Consider the following 21,472-nt stretch of genomic DNA (forward strand, 5'->3'; position numbering starts at 1 on the left):
TTGCTGCAACTCAGGTTCGTTACTGAGGACTCAGGTTCTAAGGGAACGTTGTATTACTGCTTTCTGTTTGCTGGCTCATAGTAGTACTGGAAGCTCCCTCATTATTTATTTCTCTGCTAGTCTGAGGAACCCTGCATATTGCCCTCCTTCACTTCCTGTTGGCTAGACTTCTGAGCATTTCCATTACTTGTGCTTGATCCAGATTCCTCTTGAGCTGCAACACTGAAAGCTGGATTGAGATGAGGCTTATTTGCATGGTTCCCTGCTCTGCAGCTGGCACTGAGGCTCTTGGGTCTCTCCATGCACTGAAGATATCAGCCAGGTCATATGGCAGGGCCTTCCTTTCCAGGAGTGGATCCTAAAAGCTGAGTGCTGCAGTGTTCAGCTCAGTAGTGCTGGAGTCTCTTAAGACATAGCCTTTAACTGTGATGCTGAAAAGATAAAAAGGATAAAAAAACCCATTTAGTGCAGAGAGATAAGTGGATATGACCATCCATATTATTTATAACATGCCAGTGGAACAAATAATTTAGAAATGTCTGTTAGTATAAACTAATTGAATACTGTGTAAATTGGAATATGTAAAGCAGGATGCAGCCAAGACTTAATGAGAGAGAGAGAATAAATTGGCATGTGGATCCCCTCATCTGTTTTCCTTCCCAAAATAGCCTGTTTCTAGGGCCAGGAGGGGTAGGAGTAGAGTGATGGAACAACTGGACACACAAACACAGTTAAGCATAATTATGCTGGAGAACAATGATGACATTGTTAAATGGCTGTAGAGGGTTGCCACAACTCCCAGCAAGCCTAGTGGTGAATGTTGTGAATAAAAGGAAGTGTTTCCATGTGGTTTCCAGGTGCTCAGTGGTCGCTGGTCACAATCCAACCCTTTCAATCCTTACTATTCTGTTTGTAACATCGGTAATTTTGATGGCTGAGTTTAAAGTGCTGAGTGGAACATCAGCATGCAAGTGCTGATGTGTTTTTCTGGTCAAAATATGGGCCTGGGGGTCTCATCTCAGCTGTAATTTCACTTTCAGTGTAGTGATAAGSATGGGGTGAGTCTACTTAGCTGTGGCCCCTGAGAAATGCATCACAGATGTGGTTCACCTCTGCTACTTTGCAGGAAGAGTATGCACATGGGTATGTGGGGGGTGGGGCCCTCATTTCAGCCAGAGCTTTCTGACATTTTGCAMCCCAGTGATAACACCACAGTGAGTTTATCCTGCAACAGTGTGCTGGGATGGGGAAAAAGATCTAGTCTTATTAGTAGATTTTCTGTCTTTATTCTATCCTGCTGGTACAGAATGGAGATCAATACTAATGATAGATTATTGTAAAAATGCATCATTTTGCTAAATCAGCAAATGTAAGCAACTTCTCTTCTTAAATCCCTTGGAGGATAAAGAAAGAAAATAAGCAGTAAAAAGCATGCACACAGATGGATGCTATTCTGATAGTAATGTATTGAAAATGTTAAAAGGATTGCTAATCACACAAAATTGTAGGCAGCGAGGTCATGAGCAAAATACTGAACTGTAAATGTTTTCCATTTGTGGGTTAGCTCAGAACTGTCTAATTTGACTAATGTATCATCAAAGGTGTTCTGTCTTGGACTGGCAGGCTTGTTATCTGTCATATATGTGATTTTGCTGGTATAGTGGCACAATAGAAGATACACTTACTGGAATTACTAATTAGTAGTTAATTCTAGGAATAATTAATTCTCAGCTGTTACTCTAGGAAGAGCATGGATAATGACTTTGAGCCAATTCTTTGGAGCCCTATGAAATTAAAAAAGTGTTGGGAAGTCTGCAGTTTTGTCCTTGTAATAGAAAAAGTAGCTTGGCCTCTTGGTTATTTGATGTTTTGCATTGTAGTCTTGTTAATTTGTCCTTGAGCAGAACCGACTGATGTATTTTATGAAAAGAGGAAGAAGATCCATCAGAGTGGTGGATTTTACTTTTTCTTGGGAGACTTTTTTTTCCCCCAGGTAAAACAGGACCCTTTTGCCATTGTTTAATTTTTTTTTTTTAATTTGATTTCTAGCTGRTAAATTTAGACGGAAACTGGAAGAACTGGAGAAGGAGAAAAATTCTTTAAAATTTCAGCTTCCTTCAAGGCATCCTTCAGTTAGCAGTTTTTTGGATAGGTTCRTGACCCAAATTCAGGCAACATTGCGCTGGGCTGCTGATGATTGGTAAGTTTGTTGATTCATTATTGTGTAAAATGATGCTTCTCTTTTTCTAAAAATGCAGAATAAAACTTAGGAACAATTTTAATAAAGAGTTTTAGTGACCGTCTTAATGTATCAATATAGAGCTTGTTTATGAAAATCCCAGCCTGCCCCCCTTTCTTTTCTTTCGATAGTTTTTGAGAATTCCCTTGATAAACATTGATCATGATGAACTGGMGAATTAAATGGAACATTTCTCACTGATGTTGAGGGGGAATGGGATTGAATCCTTGACACGGCAGCTTGAGCATACAACAGCAAAACAGCTTGAGCAACGGTTCCCTGTGGAGTTAATTCTGATGCTCCCTTTCAGGCAATGAGAGGATATTTAAATATAAAATAAAAAAAAAAAACAGATTATTTTTCGATACGAATAGACCTTTGGGAGCTTCCTTTAGTGTGCCACTTCTTAGGTAGCAATATTGTTCTCGGCACTGTACAAAGTCACAAAAATAAATTCTAAACCTTTTCTTGAAGGGATAACAGCTTCAAGAATCAGAGGAATGTGTCARATGGCCCAAGATGGGTAGTTAGCTTAGAAAAAAAATAGTCTCTGTTTCTTGGTCTGTCTTCACTTGTGCTCCTAGTTAGTGTTGTTAGAAGAGGATACTCTATAGGTGTTGAAAGCTGTACTCAAATGCAATGGCACAAATGAAAGAAGATAAATCTTTTGTTTTCTGGCAGCTTGTTCATATAAAGGCTGCTGTGAGCTAGTCAATACATTTGGGTGTAATTTTTTGATAGAACAAGAAAATTAGATAAAACCAGTACAAATAATATGATCTTTTGGTGGAATYGGAGAATTTTAAGGTATTTTTGGTCTCTATTGATATCATCTAGTAATAAAGAAGGTTTAAAACAAGCTACACTCCTTCTGAGCTGTTTCCTTCTACCTTCTGAGGCTCTAGGAGGCTGTTCTACCATTCTTTAAATATTTGGAGACACCATTCTCTATTTTATCACTAAGAGGTGTTTGCTGTAGCCATTAATTTGTAATAATGATTTTGGCATTAGAGGTTGTATTGTCTTCTTTGTCATAGAAATTGGGCCACTAAAGCATCCGTCAGATACAGTTTGTTTATTTTTATCCTGTATAAAAATATATAATATTTTTATATATAAAATGGATGTTATAACATATTTATGAAAGTGGTCCTGTACTTTGGATGATTATATCTATAACTCTTCTCTTTGCACAGGTCTGAGCCATGCCATTCTTCCGGGTYAGATGAATATCCTCTTCCCTCTTCTGTCTTGTGTACACTCCTTTCTTTGAGCTCAAATATTACTACTGTTGTTGTGACACCCTTTTATTTTGCTTGCTTGATTCTTGGAGCCCTTTACACTGCTTTGTCTGTGGTCTGACTTGTCAATACAGCAAGCATACCTTTCATCTTCTGTGTAGGGGTTTAAGTCCTGTCTGTTCCAACAGTATTTTCAGATAGTGCAGTGGAAAACATTGCTTCTTCGAGGAAAATTTGTAGGCTCAGTTTTTGTTTTCAGTTTGAATTGGAACAAAACATAGATACCCAAGAAGACTTTTTTTCTTTCCACCTGGAAAATTAAAAAGATTATCAGACTAGCCTTAGAAGACCAGATCATTGTGATTTTACTGTCAAAAAAGATGAGTCAATCCCACCATTTTTCAGTATTCTGAAATGAAAAGTGTCTATGGCAGCTTATTTGTTTAAAATATGAAACTGAAATTCAGCTTTGTTTTACTTGATTAAATGATGAGATGGGTTTTTAAGTGAATGCATTTGATGTGGACACAGGATATTAGGGGCATGTGGTGGGGGCCAGATTTGGTTATGTTTAGCTTAGGAACACAGATGCTGTGGTTGTGCAGTCAGTCAAATTTGATGAGATSAGTGAGATTTTGTTTCTCTTCCATGAGTACCAAGTAGACAGATACACATGGAATTTCCAAGAAGGCTCTGAAAATAAACTACATTTATAATAGAATTTTTTCCTAAATTTCCATGAGCCACTTGGAAATTTATTATGTACCTCTCTGGGAATGATGCAGGTGTAGCTTGACCAAGGGGGCTGCAGAGCTGCTGAGAAGTGTGTTTGGTTGGAGCCACAGGAGCGTGCAATGATTTAAGGCACAGTGATGGCCTASCACCTCCTAACAGGGATGCCTCTTTGATCTATGCTGTTAATACAGAAATGCAATTACACTGTCATTATGTCTCTCTCGCTTAATGATACCTATGTTGCTGCTGAGGCTTTACTTCGCTTTTTCAGTATATTCTGCAGCCCACAGAGAGGGAGTATGTCTTTTAATGGTCCTGCAGGATAGATGAAAACCTCTTGTTCTACACACTTGTTAAACAGCTGTGCATGGAGATCATAATTGTGTGATTAATCATGCTTAAACCAGACTTGTGATGCATGTTTTATATGTGGCATGGATGTATTTGCTTTGCAGGACTACAGTGGGAAATCATGCCTCAAGAATGCTCTTTGTTTGAGACATAGTATTTTTTTTAAAGAAGATACTGAAATGAATCCGGGCTCTTTATGTGGAAATGCATGCACTTGTCTCTAGAGATGAACACAGAAATGCAATATTCCTTGCAAGTGCACATGCCCTCGTGAGGGAACGTGGGAGGCAAAACAGATTTGCATTGTTTGCAGGTGCATTTTGAGAGGCTGATGATGGAATTGATACTTAACATAATGTGCTGATTACTTTGAAGTCCAGTCATGCAAAGGTTTACAACTGAGGGCTGTACAGATGACTGGGAGGAATCCCACTGACTGCGATTTTGAAAGARCTCTCTGTGCAAGAGGGATGTAAAATTTGGCATTGTGGAGCAAACACTCCAGATGATCTCTAATGTAGTCTTCAAAAGCTGACAGAAGCTGCAAAAATGGGTTTGGCAAGTTTCTAAACTTCTGTCTAAGAGATTTTTCTCTGTATTGATAGAAACTACATGCCTTAGTTTTGTYTCTTCCAAGGCAGTGATGGATAAATTTCTGAAATATGATAAAGCTGAGGGAAGCCTGAAGCTATACAAGCTTTCCATTTTCTTTCTTCATCGTGTTGTAAAAACAGTGTAAATGTTTGAGATAATAAAGGAAGATATGCCAAGGAAAAAAAATCTCTTGTTCTCTAACTGTATCTGTTTGAGATGCAATCATTCTGGTGGTGGAGTGTTATGGCTCTAAGGGTAATATGTAGCATTCTGATCTGTTTAATCCTTGAGACACTGAAACTGATGAAAACCACTAATTTTTAGCTTTTGTCATGTTTTTTTTTTAAAGGGTTAGACATGAAGAGAACGGTCTTTGTCATGAAAAAGAGCATAAGCTTTTGAGATCAACTTACCAGGAGAGGATGCAGGTTTTGACCACAAAACAAAACCAGCTTTTYCAAGAAAAGAAACGGTTACAGGTAACAGGACTGCAAAGTTGTGTATGAGAACCAGTGCTATGTGGGGAAAACCTTGTAAGCTGTCACACAGAATTAAATAAATTTATTGTAATAGCAACTTTGCTTCTGTATAGTAATTAGAGCCTTGGCTGGAGTCCAGTCGATAATCTAAGTGATGATTGGAGATGGCAGCCACAGGAGCTGTGTTAATCTCATTACAGAGACGCAGAGCTGGAAGGCCTGGTGGCTCGTGTGCTTGCTTAAACTTTCCTCATTATCTTTTTAAGTGTGCTCTTTGTTATAATTTGACATTTTAATATTACACTGATCTTCAGAAGTTTTTATTTGAAGACAAAAAGTTTTCATCTGTTTCTGGTTAGAATTTACTATAAATACATGATTTACCAGCTTTTGTTCCTGAAAGATGATTGATGCTTTTCATAAGGATGAAGGAATCATCACGGAGCAGTCAGCATTTGCTAACAATAGCTTTACATTGACATGTGATGTCACAATGTGATAGTTTGGCAAATGGAATGTTTCAAGATGGCATTTGTCCAATTTTAAGTCTGCAAGCCTTCTAAGCAAAATTTAGCGCTTTCTTTTCACTGTCCTTCAAAAACCTCAGTGTGCTAATTATATGTCTTTTAAACCTTGGTGATCATGCTTGGTGATGTGGCACCTTAGAGAGAGCTAGTAGACCTAGTTTTCCCTTTTTTCTGTGGTCTTGTCTTGAGATGTTTTTTTATATTTTCATTCCTTGGTGGATCCCATAGTGGAGTAATCTGTGTGTGTACACACATAAATGCGTCCATATATAAAAATCTGGAAAGAAATAGAGCAAAACATCTTTTGTGGTCACTGCAAATTTGTACTTAGATGAAGAAATATCTTTTTTATCCTAGTCATCACCTTTTATATTTTTTGGATTTATTTCATCAACATAAGAAGAGACATAGTGTAGCTCAGCATTATCAGTGTGCAGAAAGCTATTTTAATCTAGACATCCAAGAGCCACCTCAAGATATTGAAACGAAAACTGATGTACTTAAGACTCCACACAACAGCTGATTTTTACACTTGCTTAAGCTGAATCTTTATGCATATGTAGTTACACTAGGAAAAAAACCAACCACAGCATTGTACAGGCATGCTATATTTTAGCACTTTATCAAAATTACAAGGAATTCAAGGTTCTGGGGAAGACTGACTTCTGGTGACTCGTTGCACCCAGCATCCCCTGAGGATTGCTCCTGCCCAAAGAATTTTTTTGTTTGTTTTCCTCAGCCCCACTTTTCTTTACTTTTTCTTCTGTCCTCTCTCCTGGTGGTTCTGCCTTTGTCCTCAGGGATTTGTAAACTTGTCRCAGTGTCTATAATTTATGTATTGATGTTTCTGCTGCAATCTCTACTTGATGGAGAACATCAGTCCGCAAGTGGAGCTGGAGGTTTGCCATCACTGCTGATTAGCTGTTGTGTTGGAAATCTCCGTTTAAACTCAATCTGCAGAGTAAAACTCGAGCTTATGTTGGTGAGATGAACATCATCTGCTGCTCCATTTTAAGCCCTTTTTATCTGTCCCTGGAGGCTGACCAAGAGCACGCTAAAGGCTCCTTTGCATTTCTGGAAAAGAATGTGGGAGAATTCCATGCTCCCAAGAATGCCTGTGAACTATTCCTGAGCAGAGCAGCTTTCTTTCTGTGAATGCAGATTGTGTGCTTCTGGTATCTATTTATGTTGTACATTTCAGTACTAAAAGTGTGATTGTAAAACCAGATTCTGTTCATCTTCCTTTCTGTTCCCATGTAGGTTTCAGTGATGGCAATTACTACGTTTTCACAGAATATGAAGGTCTCTCTATTAAGTAGGGCCTATTAAGATTTGGCAGTGTTCCCAAGCCAGTAACACAGAGACAGAATTGTCCTTTGTGCACACTAAAAGCCTAATTTGAGACTGAAAGAAACAAAACTGATGTTTTTGGTCTGCTGACCTTTCTGTCCTTGACAAATGCCTGTCTGTTGAAACATGGGCCACACCATTCTCTTGCTGGTATATTGAAAACCAAAGAAGGAGGAAAATAATTTGTGAACTTAGTGTGCAGCACCATTGTAAGTTAAAACTTTGGAGCTAGTCAACCTTGGAACATGAAAGGATACTTCTTGTTTTAAGTGATACTTGGGAARCTGGTTACAGTGCAGCCAACCTGAAAGCACGTTTGTTAACAAAATGATCATTAGTGAACTAAACTATGTAAATTGCATTGAAAAGATTAAAATAATGTTAAGGTTATGAAGCTCTAAAAAAAGCAAACAAATGCCAAAGTCTGTTGTTTGTGCATAGTATATATGTTTTGTGTCTGTAAGTACAGAAGTATGCCCTTTTTCCCCCCTAGATCCTTACCTCATTCATAGCTGAAGATGACTTATCTGTTCAGATATTCAGAATACCATTTTATTTTCATTACTCAGTATTTGACCCTAGAACCCTTTTATTATATGCTACTCAAGCCTTCTTTTGAATGCAGATTTATTAATTTGTGAGTGTGCTTTTTTAATAGTATTAATCAACATGGTATCTTAGTGTTTCAAACCCACTTAATTTTAACTCTAATACCATTTCAACAGAAGAGCTATTCCTATTGCTATTTTRTAGATGGAGAATGGAGAAGAAAATTGCCATAAAAAGCCATATGGTGTTTTCTAACATCAGTTTTGTAATGTCTAGTTGTTTACTTATTAAAGATTTAGTTTTGGTTTTCTGGCTTTTTGTTTTTCATTTTTATTTTGAGTTGGACTGAATGGGATCAGAGCATGGAATTGAGCTTTGATTTCTGTTGAGAGCCTATAGACAGCATGTCAGAGACCTCTCGCAGGTTGTGTAAAACATTATGAACATATGGTCTGTGGCCATATGTGGAGATAATAGTTTAAGTGGCTTTCAAAGTTTCAGAGACAGTAAGAAATATAGAAATAGAATCAAATTCTCCACTATGGCATTCAAATATTTTGATAACAACTTTAACTCAGCAACCCAGATTCCTTCAAGAAATGCTCCTTCCTTGGATGCAAGCTATATGCTGGGTTTTCAAGGAAAAACATGTACAAGGATGATGTGCAAATTAATGAAGCTTTTTTTTTTTTAACTGTTGAGCTCCTCATTCAGGAAAGATATTGAGGTGCTGGAGCATGTCCAGAAAAGGGCAGTGAAAAAGAGCATAAATTTGGTAAAGGGTCTGGAACACAAGCTTGATGAGGAGCAGCTGAGGGAGCTGTTGGTGTTTAGCCTGGAGAAAAGGAGGCTCAGGGGGGACCTTATCACTCTCAACCTGAAAGGAGGCTGTAGCCAGGTTGGTCTCTTCTACCAGGTAGCAAGTGACAGGACAAGAGGAAATGGCCTCAAGGTGTACCAGGATTACACTAAGACTGGACATGAAGAACTTCTTCACTGAAAGGGTAGTCAGGCTTTGTAGCAGCCTGCTCAGGGAGGTGGTAGAGTCACTGTCCCTGGAAATGGTCAAGAAATGACTGGACATGGCAGTGCTGCAGTTTAGTTGACAAGGTGCTGTTTAGTCAAAGGTTGGACACAATGATCTTTTCCAGCATTTATGATTCCACAATTCTATGATTCTAAAAATTACAATTTGSTCCTGCAAGAAACATCAATATCATAATGCACACAGTTTGAGCTTCTAGAAAAATGAGTGCAACTGAAGTTTAAGTTCTGGCCATTTTAAGTCAATGGAAGGATTTTGTGCTTTTAGCTAAAATGAAATGTTAATTATCAGAAGGGCTGGTCAGATAATCAGTGAGTCTCTGCTTGCATCCTGTACCTGATGTGAGACTGGAACYATTAGGTGAACCATTGCAGAGATATTCTGCAGGACAGATGTTTGATCACTTCAGCTGCCAGTCTGTAGAACAAGATTCTGTTGCCATGGATGATCTGACATTTGTCTTTTTTGGTGGAAATTTTAAACTTTTGAACTTGGGAAATACCTGTGTATTTTAAAAGATGGCTCACAGTAGGGGTTGGAAGAGGAACCTGAAATTTGGTGTTGAAATGGAGGTGGTGAGTTTCAGACTGCTGGGAGCAATAGAGTTTCTAAATAGAACTGACATAAGCGTTTGTGTATCAGCAAGAAAATGTTCCCTCATTTAATGCTTACTAAATTGGACAAATTTAATTCGTACTACTTCTGACACTTGTACTGTTTTTTCTTAGGGGTAAAAGGGTTTTTTAAATAGGGTTCATAGTAAACTTTGGTTTCTGTTCTATGCAGAAAGAAATTGAAGATCTCCGCACAAGACTGGCCATATTAGAAGGAAAAGATCAACAGCTAAGAAGAGAAATYGAAGAACAAGATAGGCTTATTCAGTCACAGGACTGTGAACTGGCTGCTTTACTTGGCTGCRTTTCTTTAAGAGAGCTGCAGGAAATAAGCAAAGCTGTGGATGACACTTTAGCATCCTCCTGTCAAATTCCATTCAATTTAGATCTTCCAGGAGCAATAAAGAGGTATTTAAATTTCAATTTAGATGCAGAGGCTTGTATCTTCCTGTATATTCTGTTGAATTGGCTATCAGTTGTTTTCCTCATCATTGTGCCAGCTAATTATCTGGACTCAGACACTTTAAAACTTTTGATGAAGAGATAGAGTTCTAATATTGGTGTGCTTCCTTAAAAGAGTTTGTAGTTATTTGAATGTCTTGCACTTAATGTTCTTTTATGGGGAAGACCCACCTACAGAAGCTTACATATCCATCAGCTCTTAATTCCTATCATCAGTTTACACTATGTCRTGTTAACTGGTATTTTTTTTCCACAGTTTGGTAATGCAGTAATTAAAACMTATTCTCACAGCCTGAAAGTGTGTACTAGGCGCCATTCAAATAAATATTAGATACTTCTTGCTTCAATGAAGTTGTAATCTAATTAAGTCCAATGTGATGAGGAGTGCCACACTCAGACAGTGGGCTCAAGGCAGTGGGGAAGAAGATGCAGCATGAATAATTTTGGGACAACTAYAGTTAAATGCATAAMATATGGATCWTTTAAATKGAAAAATARCTACTCTGGGCAACCTTTTGGAAATAACCTCATCTTTATTTAAAAAAAAAAAAGCAATTGAAGTACTTGGGACCTAAACTATATTGAATGTGGGTGATGGGACTTTGAAAGTGTCACTGCTGCTGTGTCATCAAGAGAAAATAAAATTCCTGTTCATCCTAACTTACATTTCTTCCAGATAAGCAATAGCTATGTTGCTTGCATTTTTTTTTTCTCCCTTCATGTTTATTGGATTTAGTTTGGTTGTATAAACATTCATGAGAAATTGCTGCTCATGTGTGCTAATTTATACAGATTTTTTTTTTAAAGTCAGCAGAACATTCTGTAGAGGACATATTCTTCTCTTTTGACATTTGTTTAAAATTTTAAATTAGGTTATTAGAAATAGTTTCTTACATTGAGTTTAGTTTATTTTAATAGGATCTTATACCTGTGTTTCTGAGATTGAGGAATAAAAGGTCTCAGGACTCTGAGAAGCTCATTTGAGTTTTCTTAGTTTTGAGTTTGCTTATGAAAGAATGTTCAGATTACTTTTTACTCTCATTGCTGCTGTAACATTTGGGTTGCACTTACCTCATTAGGAAATTATTTTAAAGTGATTTAAATAGTATGGTTTCAGGAATTTGCTGAGTTGCTCACTTGCTAGCACCGTGTGTAGCACAATCACTAGAAGGAAAACAGACATTCATTATTCAAAGGGGGTTCATAACTGGAATAAAAAATTAAAAACTATTTCTTTCCTTTCTGTTCATTTTTGAAAGATGCAATGAATGAAACTTTCTTTGTTTATTTTTGTTGGTTGACTTTGTTGTCACCAATGGTCAGATGCTTCTGCTCTCATAACTGCACCTGGAGTTCTGCTATTGGGACTCCGGAGGGCTGACCTTGGCTGCACACCAGGTGCCTACCAAGCCACTCTATCATTCCCCWTCTCAGCTGGCCTGGGAAGAGAAAATAAGATGGAAAACAATCTGTAGTTTGAGAAAAGGCAGTTTAATAAAGCAAARGTGAAAGGTTGCATGCATGCAAACAAAGCTTTTGTTCTCTCTTTTCCATCACCAGGTGATGTCCAGACCCTTGCCAGGAAGCAGGGCTTCAGCACATGTAGTGGTTTCTCTGGAAGACAAACACTGTAAATAATGAATGCCCCTCTTCCTTCTCCTTTTGTTAGCCTTTTATATTAGCAGACATCCTATGGTATGAAATAATCCCTTTGGTCAGTGTGAGTCACGTGTCCTGGGTATGTTCCTTCCCAAGATTTTGCCTCCCCCCAGCCAGCTGCYGGTGTTGGAGGTGGAATGTTGGAGAGGGGTGCTGATGCTATGCCAGCGCTGCTCAGCAGTGCCCAAAACACTGGTGTGTTATTGACACCTTTCCAGCCACCAGTGCAAAGCACAGCAGTGTAGGGRAAGTTAACTCCATCTCAGCTAAACCCAATACAGGACACAGAAGTGCTGTTATTTAACAGTGAGAGATCATTCAGACTAACAGTGGCTTTAAGTGATGGGTGGCTTCCTTTTCAAGCTGTGGGGTCTATCATACCTCAGGTACAGAGATCTTAAGTCTGCATCTAGTCATGTTGTGTCTTCCTTCTGTAAGGTGAAAAAGCAGCATGCAGCTAGTAAGATGTTTGGTGTGGATATAATTCCTGTGTGCCTATGGGCATCTCCTATGTTGTTATACAATTAAAAATAATTTCAGAGGTCATCTTGTTTAAACTTCTGCGCAAAGGGAGGCTACAATTTCCAAGTAAGGTCAGGTTGCACAGGGCCACATCTCTCTGAATTTTGTATATCTTCAAGGATGGAGATTTTGCAGCCTTGCTAGGCATTCTACATTTCGTCGTCCTCGCTATAAAGTCTTTTTCCTTCATCTTGCCAGAATTTCCATGCATTGTCTTATTCCAAATCAGTACTTCTTTTGAAAAAGTATAGTTTATTAAGTAACAGGTTTAAATACTTGATTGATACTAGTTCAGCATAYTTGTTTTAAATTCCAAATTCTGGGCATAGTTAATCTGAAAGAGATTTTTCCGGAAATGTGCATTTTATTTTATGAATCATTGCAGAGGGGAAAAAAAGTTTTCCAAATTTAGAGCTGTCTGTGTGAAAATAAAGCTATTACTCATGCCCATATGCTAGAGATCAGTGCTTATGTAGAAAGGTCAATATTGATGGGCAGTAAATTACAAGCTCCTGACTGTTGGGCTGTAAGATACTCTGTATTTATTCAAACAGCATTGTGGTTATCAGTAAAGTACTGCTGTAAATTGCTTTTGCATAATTATTTGTTGACTACATGAATTGCGTTCAGCACTGCTGTAACACAGGCAGGTCTGGTGTGAAGCATCTCTTAAGACAATCTGTGCTGTAATGAATTGTATTTGATGGCTTGAAGCTCACTATAAAATAAAAAAAAAACCATTCAATATATTGAAGGAAACTTCTGGGAACATGAGAGAACATACTAAACAAAGAATACTTGCCCGAATAGAAGTGTGAAGGAGGAAGAGAGCAAGTCAAATGTAATATTGGYGTGAATATTGTTTCTAAGCTTATTTTTTCATGTCAAATGTCGTACTTTTTCAGGCATGTTCTTTGTTTTGTCTTGTTTATCTCTGGTATGTGGTGAACTGTTTAAATACAAAAAGCCTTTGTCAATACCTATAACATGCTTTGAGTTTGAAGAATTGAGAAATGTTAGGCACATTGCCCTGGAACCTTACTTGGGGGCTGTTGGAAGACATGGTTAAAATCTGCTGGCTAATGGGCAAAGAAATATGTTGTGACAGGGAATTCTCACTGAGGCTGAGACTGCAGAATGTGGTCGTTTTGCTCATCCAAAGAGGCTTAAATGCTCTGGGTAAGCTAAAGGGTATAATAATTAYTATGAAATGGGGAAATTGCAGGGCAAAAGCTCAGCTCACTTGCTTGGAGTGCGTGGAGATCTGTTTAGAGGGTGAGAGCAGCTGGTGGTGTGTGCACTGTGACACACGCTGGCATTGGAACTGAAGACAATGCACTGAGAGCAGAGGAAAACGGGTCTGGGTGTTTCAGCATGAAGTACTTTCTCCTRGAGATTGCAAAAGGTATCAAAAGATGTAATTTTCTTATTTGCTACTGGACACCCTTTCAGAAATACATGTTTTTAACTAGTGTAAGTTGAGTTTTCTAATTATAGAAAAAATAAGGCCGTATTAATTATTTGACTCACTTCAGTATCTGTTGTTTCCTTTGTTTGTTTCTTTCCATTTCACAATGAAAACTGGGGAAATCTGTTATACCTCRGTTCATATTTAGTTCCGTTTAACACTTTATTTGTTTTATCCATATCTGCAGATGCATGTGTTCTTACAGCATGTCATTCTTAAAAGAAATTGCATAGTTCTATCTGGACCATTGTCTGGGCACTGATTGCTGGTTGAAAGAAATTCAATTWAACACCTTTCACAGAATTTGAATGCTCTACCTCTTCTTCCACCTTTCACATGGAACAATTTTTAATTAGGAGTTTGTACTGCAGTGGGTTTGTGGGATCATGTGAAGATAAGGAAATTCTCTGTTATGYGTGTTAGTTATTAGAGGTGGCCAGTGGTGCAAGGAAGTGGACTTGAAGATTTATGCATCCAGTTCCCTCTGCTTTTGTGATGCCTGGAGTTCATTTGAGAAAGATTAATTGAAAGTGAAATACAAATACTCAGGGGAGTATAAATCTTATTTGTTGGAATATACTSCCAAGTATTCAGCAATTTCAGTTGAGTGCAAAGTCTGCTAATGGCAAAAAGGGTGGGTTTTTTTTTTTAAGAGAACTTAGTTTATTTGAGAACAGTTAGAAAAAAAGGCTTCTATATAGTTTCAGATACTTAACGAAGTAGGATTTAGAATGGGAGGTCATTTTATCATTAGGAGAGACTGCTTGGTRCACTTTTTGTTGTTCTTCAAAGTGTGTGTGCACATGAAATTTCTAGTCAAATTAAAGGTTAGCAAGCTACGTGAATTACTGACAATTCCTGACTAAGTCTGAATGCAACCATGTTTATTGAAGTCAACCTTTCAGCAAAAATCTTATTTTTGAAGTTGCAAACCAAATTTCAATCTATCCTTTCCAAGGGATATCTGTGGTTTGCTAGATAGCATGCAGGGGTTTTTCTTGACTGTTCCTGTGACAATGCCTGTGTATCAAAAATACCCTTTGGGAGAGTAGCTCAAATACAAAGAGCAGAGGGATAAAATGCCTCTATAGTATCAAAAAATCTCTACTACAGTACACAGGTTGCTAATGTTCCTGACTTTTTGCAGAGCCTGTGTGTGGGACAGTAAAGAACTGCCAGATGCTCTTGGAGTCTTCAATTCTGGATTTGCTACTTTAGTTTGAATTTTTTTTTTTTTGTCTTCACTTTTTTTTCTGAGACCACAGTCTTTGTAGTGCTTAWTTACAAGTAGGAAGTGATGTTGGTAGGTAGGCTAGAAGCAAAAATAATCTGAAATATTTTGATTTTTAAAGATATTCCTGTTGGGTTTTTTTTTCAGAATAGACTCCTATGCTGTTATGAGCTGGTCTGTGAAGATCCTGACAGTTTAGTAGACATCTACCCACACTTCATCATTATCTAATTTCTTCTTGCCTCATTTGGTGCTGGGGAGGTTTTAGGTGGTCCTGGGACTGGCTATACATAAAGCAAATTTCAGCAAGTCAATGTTGCTTTTAGCTTCTCCTGAAACTATATTTATTTCTGCGTTTTTCACTTGGTGGGTGATTTTCTTGTGCTGCATCACCAAGTCCCTGCCCTGGGAGAATGTCAGCAATCCTGTGGTCCTCCATTGGCAAATGGCCTTTCTGTCCTTCTGACCAGATTTTCCTCCTCCTGCTGTCTGCTATCCCTACCTGATAGCCCCTTGCCTTCCCAGGTGATGTTATATTTCAGTGATGGTGGTATGTGAAACTGTTTTTGTGTGTGCATTCATCTAACCTCTGCAAGATTCTTGCTTTTATGCTGTGTGAGAAGAAAACGCTTCTGGGCTTCTTCCTCTGTAGTGTTCCCTGCTTTGTATGTCAAATTTCCTTATTTTTTTCCTTTTTAAAATTAAATTTAAAAATACCTCTCTTTGTCACACCTATACCACATTACCTGTCCATATGGTATTCCTATAAAATATCAAAATTCGAGGGCAAGTATACTATTTAAAAGGAATGCAAGTAAGCAAAGCTGGTAAATGAGAGATAGGAGCTGTTTCCCTTTTATAGATATGCATTATGAAATTACAGTGTTGAGTCCCTGGATGTACAGACAAAACAGGTGACTTGTGTAGTGTCCACCACAGCCAGAGCTTCATCACACGTCTTAGGAGTGAAGAACAGAGAGCTCTCAGTTGCCTCACTGGTTCAGTCATTTTAGCTTTGCAGGTCTGCAGGARTTGAAAACAGTCATTGCACAGCATGAGGGAATGCTGCACAGCCCCAGAAACTGCTCTCCCTGTTGTCCTCCTCTGTCTCAGTTGTAACCTCTGGGCACAGGAACCTTCTGACAGCTTTACTTGCCCTGCAATGCCAGCTTGGTTGACTTAATTTCAGTTGGCGATAAATCGTGTTGTCCGATTTGATGATGATGCACAGGTCATTTTGAGTAATTGCCTTACTGCCTTAACTTAGGACCCTTCCATGCTGCTCTGACTTTGGGTTTTTTTTTTTTTTTTTTTTTTTTTAGTTCTCAACACAGAGTTTTAAAACTGTTCTCTGTGGTAGGAAATGTCTTTGACTATGCTGCATGAGATGAACCAAAATATTATTTCAGGGTTTTTAAAATACCACTGCTGCTATTAAGCTAGAAATTATGAAGATGGTAGGGTGCCTATTTTTTAAAAAATTGTAGTTCTCTTGTTTAATGATCCATCGATCCATTTTATCCTGTGCACTACAGCTTCCCAAAACCTGCAGCAAGTGGGCATGCAGCTGGGGAGCAGAACCAGGGAAGGTGTTCCCTGGCACGTGAGGAGGACTCTGCCCTGGAAMGAGCCCTTAGAGAGACTCTCCTCTGCCACAAGGGGCTTTTGAAGGGAAACTCCCAATTTCTTATCAAATGTCATAATCCAGCTCGAGCCTTGATAATAGGTTTGTCTCATTCTTAGCTAGAACTACACCTGGGTTTGTGTTTTGATGAGGTCATCATCTCGTCTGTCCCAAAGTAGTTTGCTACAGCCTTTGTGAGAGGCTAAGACAAGTCCTAGGTGGAAGAAGAGATCTGCCTCATCTTTTGTGAGCTGGCTGACTAGGAGGCTCATCTTTCTTGTAGAYAGTTAGGTGTTTTCCTCTCCATTTTGTCTAGCTAGGACTAGTTTCATTCCTTTGTTCTCTGCCTAGGATTGAAGRATAGACTTAATGGGCAAGTGGCTTTGTTTGCTTTCTTCTCACTTGTGGCACAACTCTAGGAGTAACTATGCATTGAAGGCCTRGCATGCTCTAAAATGTCTGTGCTTTGACACATGAAATGAACATTCTTTCTGTGAAGTTCATAATGATTGATCCCACTGCATGGAGGGTGGGGACCCCTGCTGGAGGGAGGAAAAAGGGCTTCTGCAAAGCCGCCTCCCACATCGTAGGCACTGACCTTTCTTGGGAAGGACAGAGGGGTTAAAACACAGCAGGGGAAAGGAAGAACCAGTCTTTCTGCTTGGAGGACAGAGCCATTTCTGGCACTCTGGAGTATTTAGAGGCAGATTTTTATCCTTCCAAGCAGTGTTGTAGAAGGAAAAACTCGCAGCAGAAAGATAAGTAACGCTTGAGTATGCACGTGTAGGTGTAATGAGGAATCTGGTTTTCCCTGCTGAGCATCTGGTTCCCGCTGCTTGCTTGAACAGCATCCAGTGGGACATGGCAGCCTATAAAGCCCAGGCCACATATGTGCTGATTCCTCTGGGTATGTGCACAATGAGATTTACTTCTCTTTAGGGAAAAATGACCAGCTGTCTCAATCAATGTGTAATGCTGAATTCATTTGTGTATAATGAAGAGAAACAGCTAGCAACAATATCCAGGGACAGACTCTTTCAGTCAGTGAAGTAAAATGGGTGTTATTCTTAGGACAGTAATTGCAGTTGCTGTGGGCAAGCTCTAGTTTTTGTGCACTCCAGACAGATGTAGCAGAAGAATGGGATCTATTGATACATCAGAAAATCTGGGGAAAGTATTAGTTAGGGTGTGATGAGCTGCTCCTGCTGTAGCTGTTGGGTTGTCCCTTTGTTGTCGGTCTGATGCTCCTGTTCCTGATAGCAGCTGAAGCAACAACTGCGTCAACTGCCCTGCAACATCAGCTGGCACAAGAGTGGGGGGAAATCCAGCATCAGGKGAATGGCTTGGTTGGTTGAAATAGTCAGCTGATTTGGCTGTCTGAATGGTGATTTATAGGACCAGAAGATTTCCCAGTACCTGGCAATGAAAATTGAGCTTCTTGTGATGATTAAAGGTGCCAGCAGCATCTTCAGGTGCCGGTGAACTGATTGTTTCTGTTGGAATGATTTTACGTAAAAACCCCCATAACCATCCTGAGATTCTGCCTCTGTCCTTGCATTGCTGGCATTAAAAAAGCAATTTATTAATAATTCTTTTAGAAAATGGTAAAGTGTCATGCAATGCCCTGATTTTTCTTCAAGTTTCCTAACTGGGATCGTGTCTGGSAGCAGTGCAGCAAGTGAGAGTTGTCTCAGTTTAGAATTTTTATGTATGTAAGAGCTGGGCAGGTTGATGAGTTTTTATAGAACACTTCATATGAGTGTAACTCTCATTGAGAGTCGATTAAGACAAGTACAGTCACCCAGCAGCCTGTGAGACAGTGGGAAATCTTATTGGTAAGCTGGAATTATACAAACATTGTGAAAGTGTATTTCAAGTTCTGACTTAGATAAATTCTGAGTGGGGAAGCACATGTATTGTAGCAATCCTTGATRTATAGCAACACTGAAGAAATAGTGCTCTGCAAATGATAGCTTGAAGAAGAGCAAATTGCTGGAGCAAAACCAGCTCTCAGATCACTCAGATGTAGGTGCATAATTTTGGGTTCTCATTGACATTCCATGGAGAACATTGTAGATTGAMATGTACAGAAGGTGCAATGCTCCTGTACCTTAAAGTACATCTCTTGATAGTTGTTATCTCAGATCAGATTAATTTTTGAGGTTGGAAGTTTTCCAAGGTGAGACTTTGTATTTTACTTCTAATTCAGGTGGCTAGTCCTTGGAGCTGCCAGAAATTTCATTTTCATTATGAKTTAAACACAACTCTTCTCTCCTTCTATTTAGTGTCAAAGTCCTTCCCTCAAGAGCACTGTCGGGTTTAGAGAGAGAAATTGGATTTTCACCACATCAGTTCAGCCAAAATTTTGTATTTTTATAATTTTTAAACTAGCTCTCTCATCATATAGAAGTTTTGGGCTGCATTATGCAAGGAAAAATCAGAGTTTGTTTGGAAAACCCTGCCTTAGGTTTAAAGGGTGATTTTACTTCCCATTGCAAAGCTATGCTGCTGTGAAAATGTCATTGTTTAAAGTCCCATGGATCATTACACAAAGAAGAAAAGGAACTTACATGCTTCACTGAAAAATTGGTTTCTTGGTATGATGATACTCAGATGTGCAGCCCAGAGAGGCTTATGAGAGGATTCCATAAAATGAAAATCTTGTTCTCCCATATCTTTTTTGATTAGACCGAATCAACCTTTGTGATAGAGAGTTTCAAAAGAAAACAAAAAGTGCTGGTTTACCTAAGTGCTCTTAACGCATTCTAGCCCTGAATATCTTTAATTGAGCAGAAGTGTAGGACCAGCAACATCGTGTAGGTCTTGTCCAGGTAAAAATCTGCACATGGTATCTGTAAATAATAAYCTGTTGATTTTCCTCAAGAAAACTTTGCTATCAAGCACATTTTCTCACTTTTTTTTTTTCCCTTTATTTCTACTTGAAGATGTCTAGGTTAAAGATGCCTCTTGTTAAATATAGTTTTGTTCAAAGATTTTTTTTTTCTGATTTGTTTTTAAAACTTTCTGACATATACCTATTGAGGGAACTCTAAAAATACAAGGAAGTTATTGATTGATTTGATTTTATATTGTGGATTTCTTCCCTAAAGGCACAGTGAAGTCCATACATGAAGATTTTTGCCTTGATGTAGACTGTAGCAGAGGTTTACACCAAATCAGAAAGTAGCACTTCTGATTTCTTTTGCAAGGAACTGGACAAAAGCTTTTCTTGAAGGTCAGCTTCTGTTTGCTGTTAAAAGCAAGAATTACAAGTGTGGGGCTTGGTTTATATATTTTCATCCTTTAAGACAGTACAGCTGCTTGTGGCTTCAGAATCATAGGAGGAATCATGTTAGAAGACATAAAGTTGTAAAAGCCATGCTCTCCTCAAGCTCTGATCATGAGAATGGGGTTATCCTTTGCAGGCAGTCTCATTACTCTGGGTCAAAATCAAACTGCAAGCTGTTTAAATTTGCTGATTTTGTCTTGGAAGGAGTACATATTCATATGAATTGAGGGTTCAGCCCATCATACTTTCTGCATACAGTCTGAACATGGGCTTCTAGGCTGTTGTTCTTGAATTAGAAATTCAAATGTGGGTAATTTAAAATTGTTCTGACTTGTGCTTGGTTTTAAAGAAATTAAAGTGCATTTTGCTTAAACGCTGTATTGTGGTGTGGAGATAGGAAGTGAAATGACAAAATCGATAATAATTTTTTAGGTGACAGTAATGTAAAGGAGAATATTTGCTGTTAAAAGACTTTTTACTTGTCTTTCAGTGTCCTCAGGCAGGGGTCAGAGAYGGCAGCTTGCTTTCTCTTTGAAAAATAAGAATTTTTAGTTCAGGATTAATTTGTTTTATACTGTCTGTTTTATATGTGTGGTATATTCTGTTGTATGAATACAGAAACTGGATTCTGACTACACTTTTTGTCACTGTATATATATTTTATTATTAATACAGGAACTGCTTCTGTTTAAGCAATGTGTATATTTATATATATTGAATGTGGAGAACAGCATGAATTGCCTTTTGCCCATTTGCATTCTTTGAATTTTTTCTTAGGAAGCAAAACATAAATACATAATAGCCTGGTATGCAAAGGGAAGTATAATAGCATAGTGGAAGGAAAAACATTCAGAAACATGCCTTCCTTTAGTAGAAAGCCATTCTTCCCAGTATTGTGCTGGTTAGCTTTCCTTTGAACAAAGCCACTTCCACAGTATCTGTAATTCCTGCATGCAAATTTTAACTTCTCAGAAGATTATTTGAAAGGCTTTTTAAACATTATCTGTTATATCATGGCACTTAATGTCCTGCTATTGTCATGCACTTAATGCCCCTGCAGTCATGTGGGAAGCCTGAGATAGAGAGAGGTATGTGTGAACCAGAYCATGCAATTCCTAGTCTTCCTTCTGTCCCCTATTGTATTGGAATGTCTTCCTTTATTTTACCTGCACACCATTCCCAATTATGAACATCATTATCTCTGTGGGTTCCAACTTTGTTAATACAATTAAATATATTTGGTAGCTATTCTTTAATACCAGTAAAATGAGATACTKAAAGGTTACTGCCGGAAATGTTTGGATCTTAAAATTTTCTCATAGTCTCTTGTTACATACCAGATCAGCCTCAGTTCCTGAACATGCAGCGTTCCCACATCCTCCTGCAACTCTTCAGGCAAAGTCCACATTTTGCCAAAGTATTGCTTCATGTATCATCCAGAAATTACATAATTCCTCAGCTCCTGCTTTTTATACATTGATACTCTTGGATAY

General features: G+C 38.4%; 1 protein-coding gene across 1 annotated transcript in view; it reads left to right on the plus strand.

Annotated features, from left to right (window-relative positions):
- Window positions 1–21,472, plus strand: part of DISC1 (DISC1 scaffold protein) — a 180,511-nt gene that overhangs the window by 53,169 nt on the left and 105,870 nt on the right. Inside the window, exons 4-6 of the mRNA XM_057368434.1 lie at window positions 2,050–2,200; window positions 5,510–5,639; window positions 9,897–10,132. Coding sequence (XP_057224417.1) covers window positions 2,050–2,200; window positions 5,510–5,639; window positions 9,897–10,132 — 517 coding nt within the window. The remainder of the gene's footprint in view (window positions 1–2,049; window positions 2,201–5,509; window positions 5,640–9,896; window positions 10,133–21,472) is intronic.

Source organism: Malurus melanocephalus, unplaced genomic scaffold, assembly GCF_030028575.1.
Source record: "Malurus melanocephalus ecotype Western Australia unplaced genomic scaffold, MMel_1.1 scaffold_92, whole genome shotgun sequence".
In the NCBI taxonomy this organism is placed as follows: domain Eukaryota; kingdom Metazoa; phylum Chordata; class Aves; order Passeriformes; family Maluridae; genus Malurus; species Malurus melanocephalus.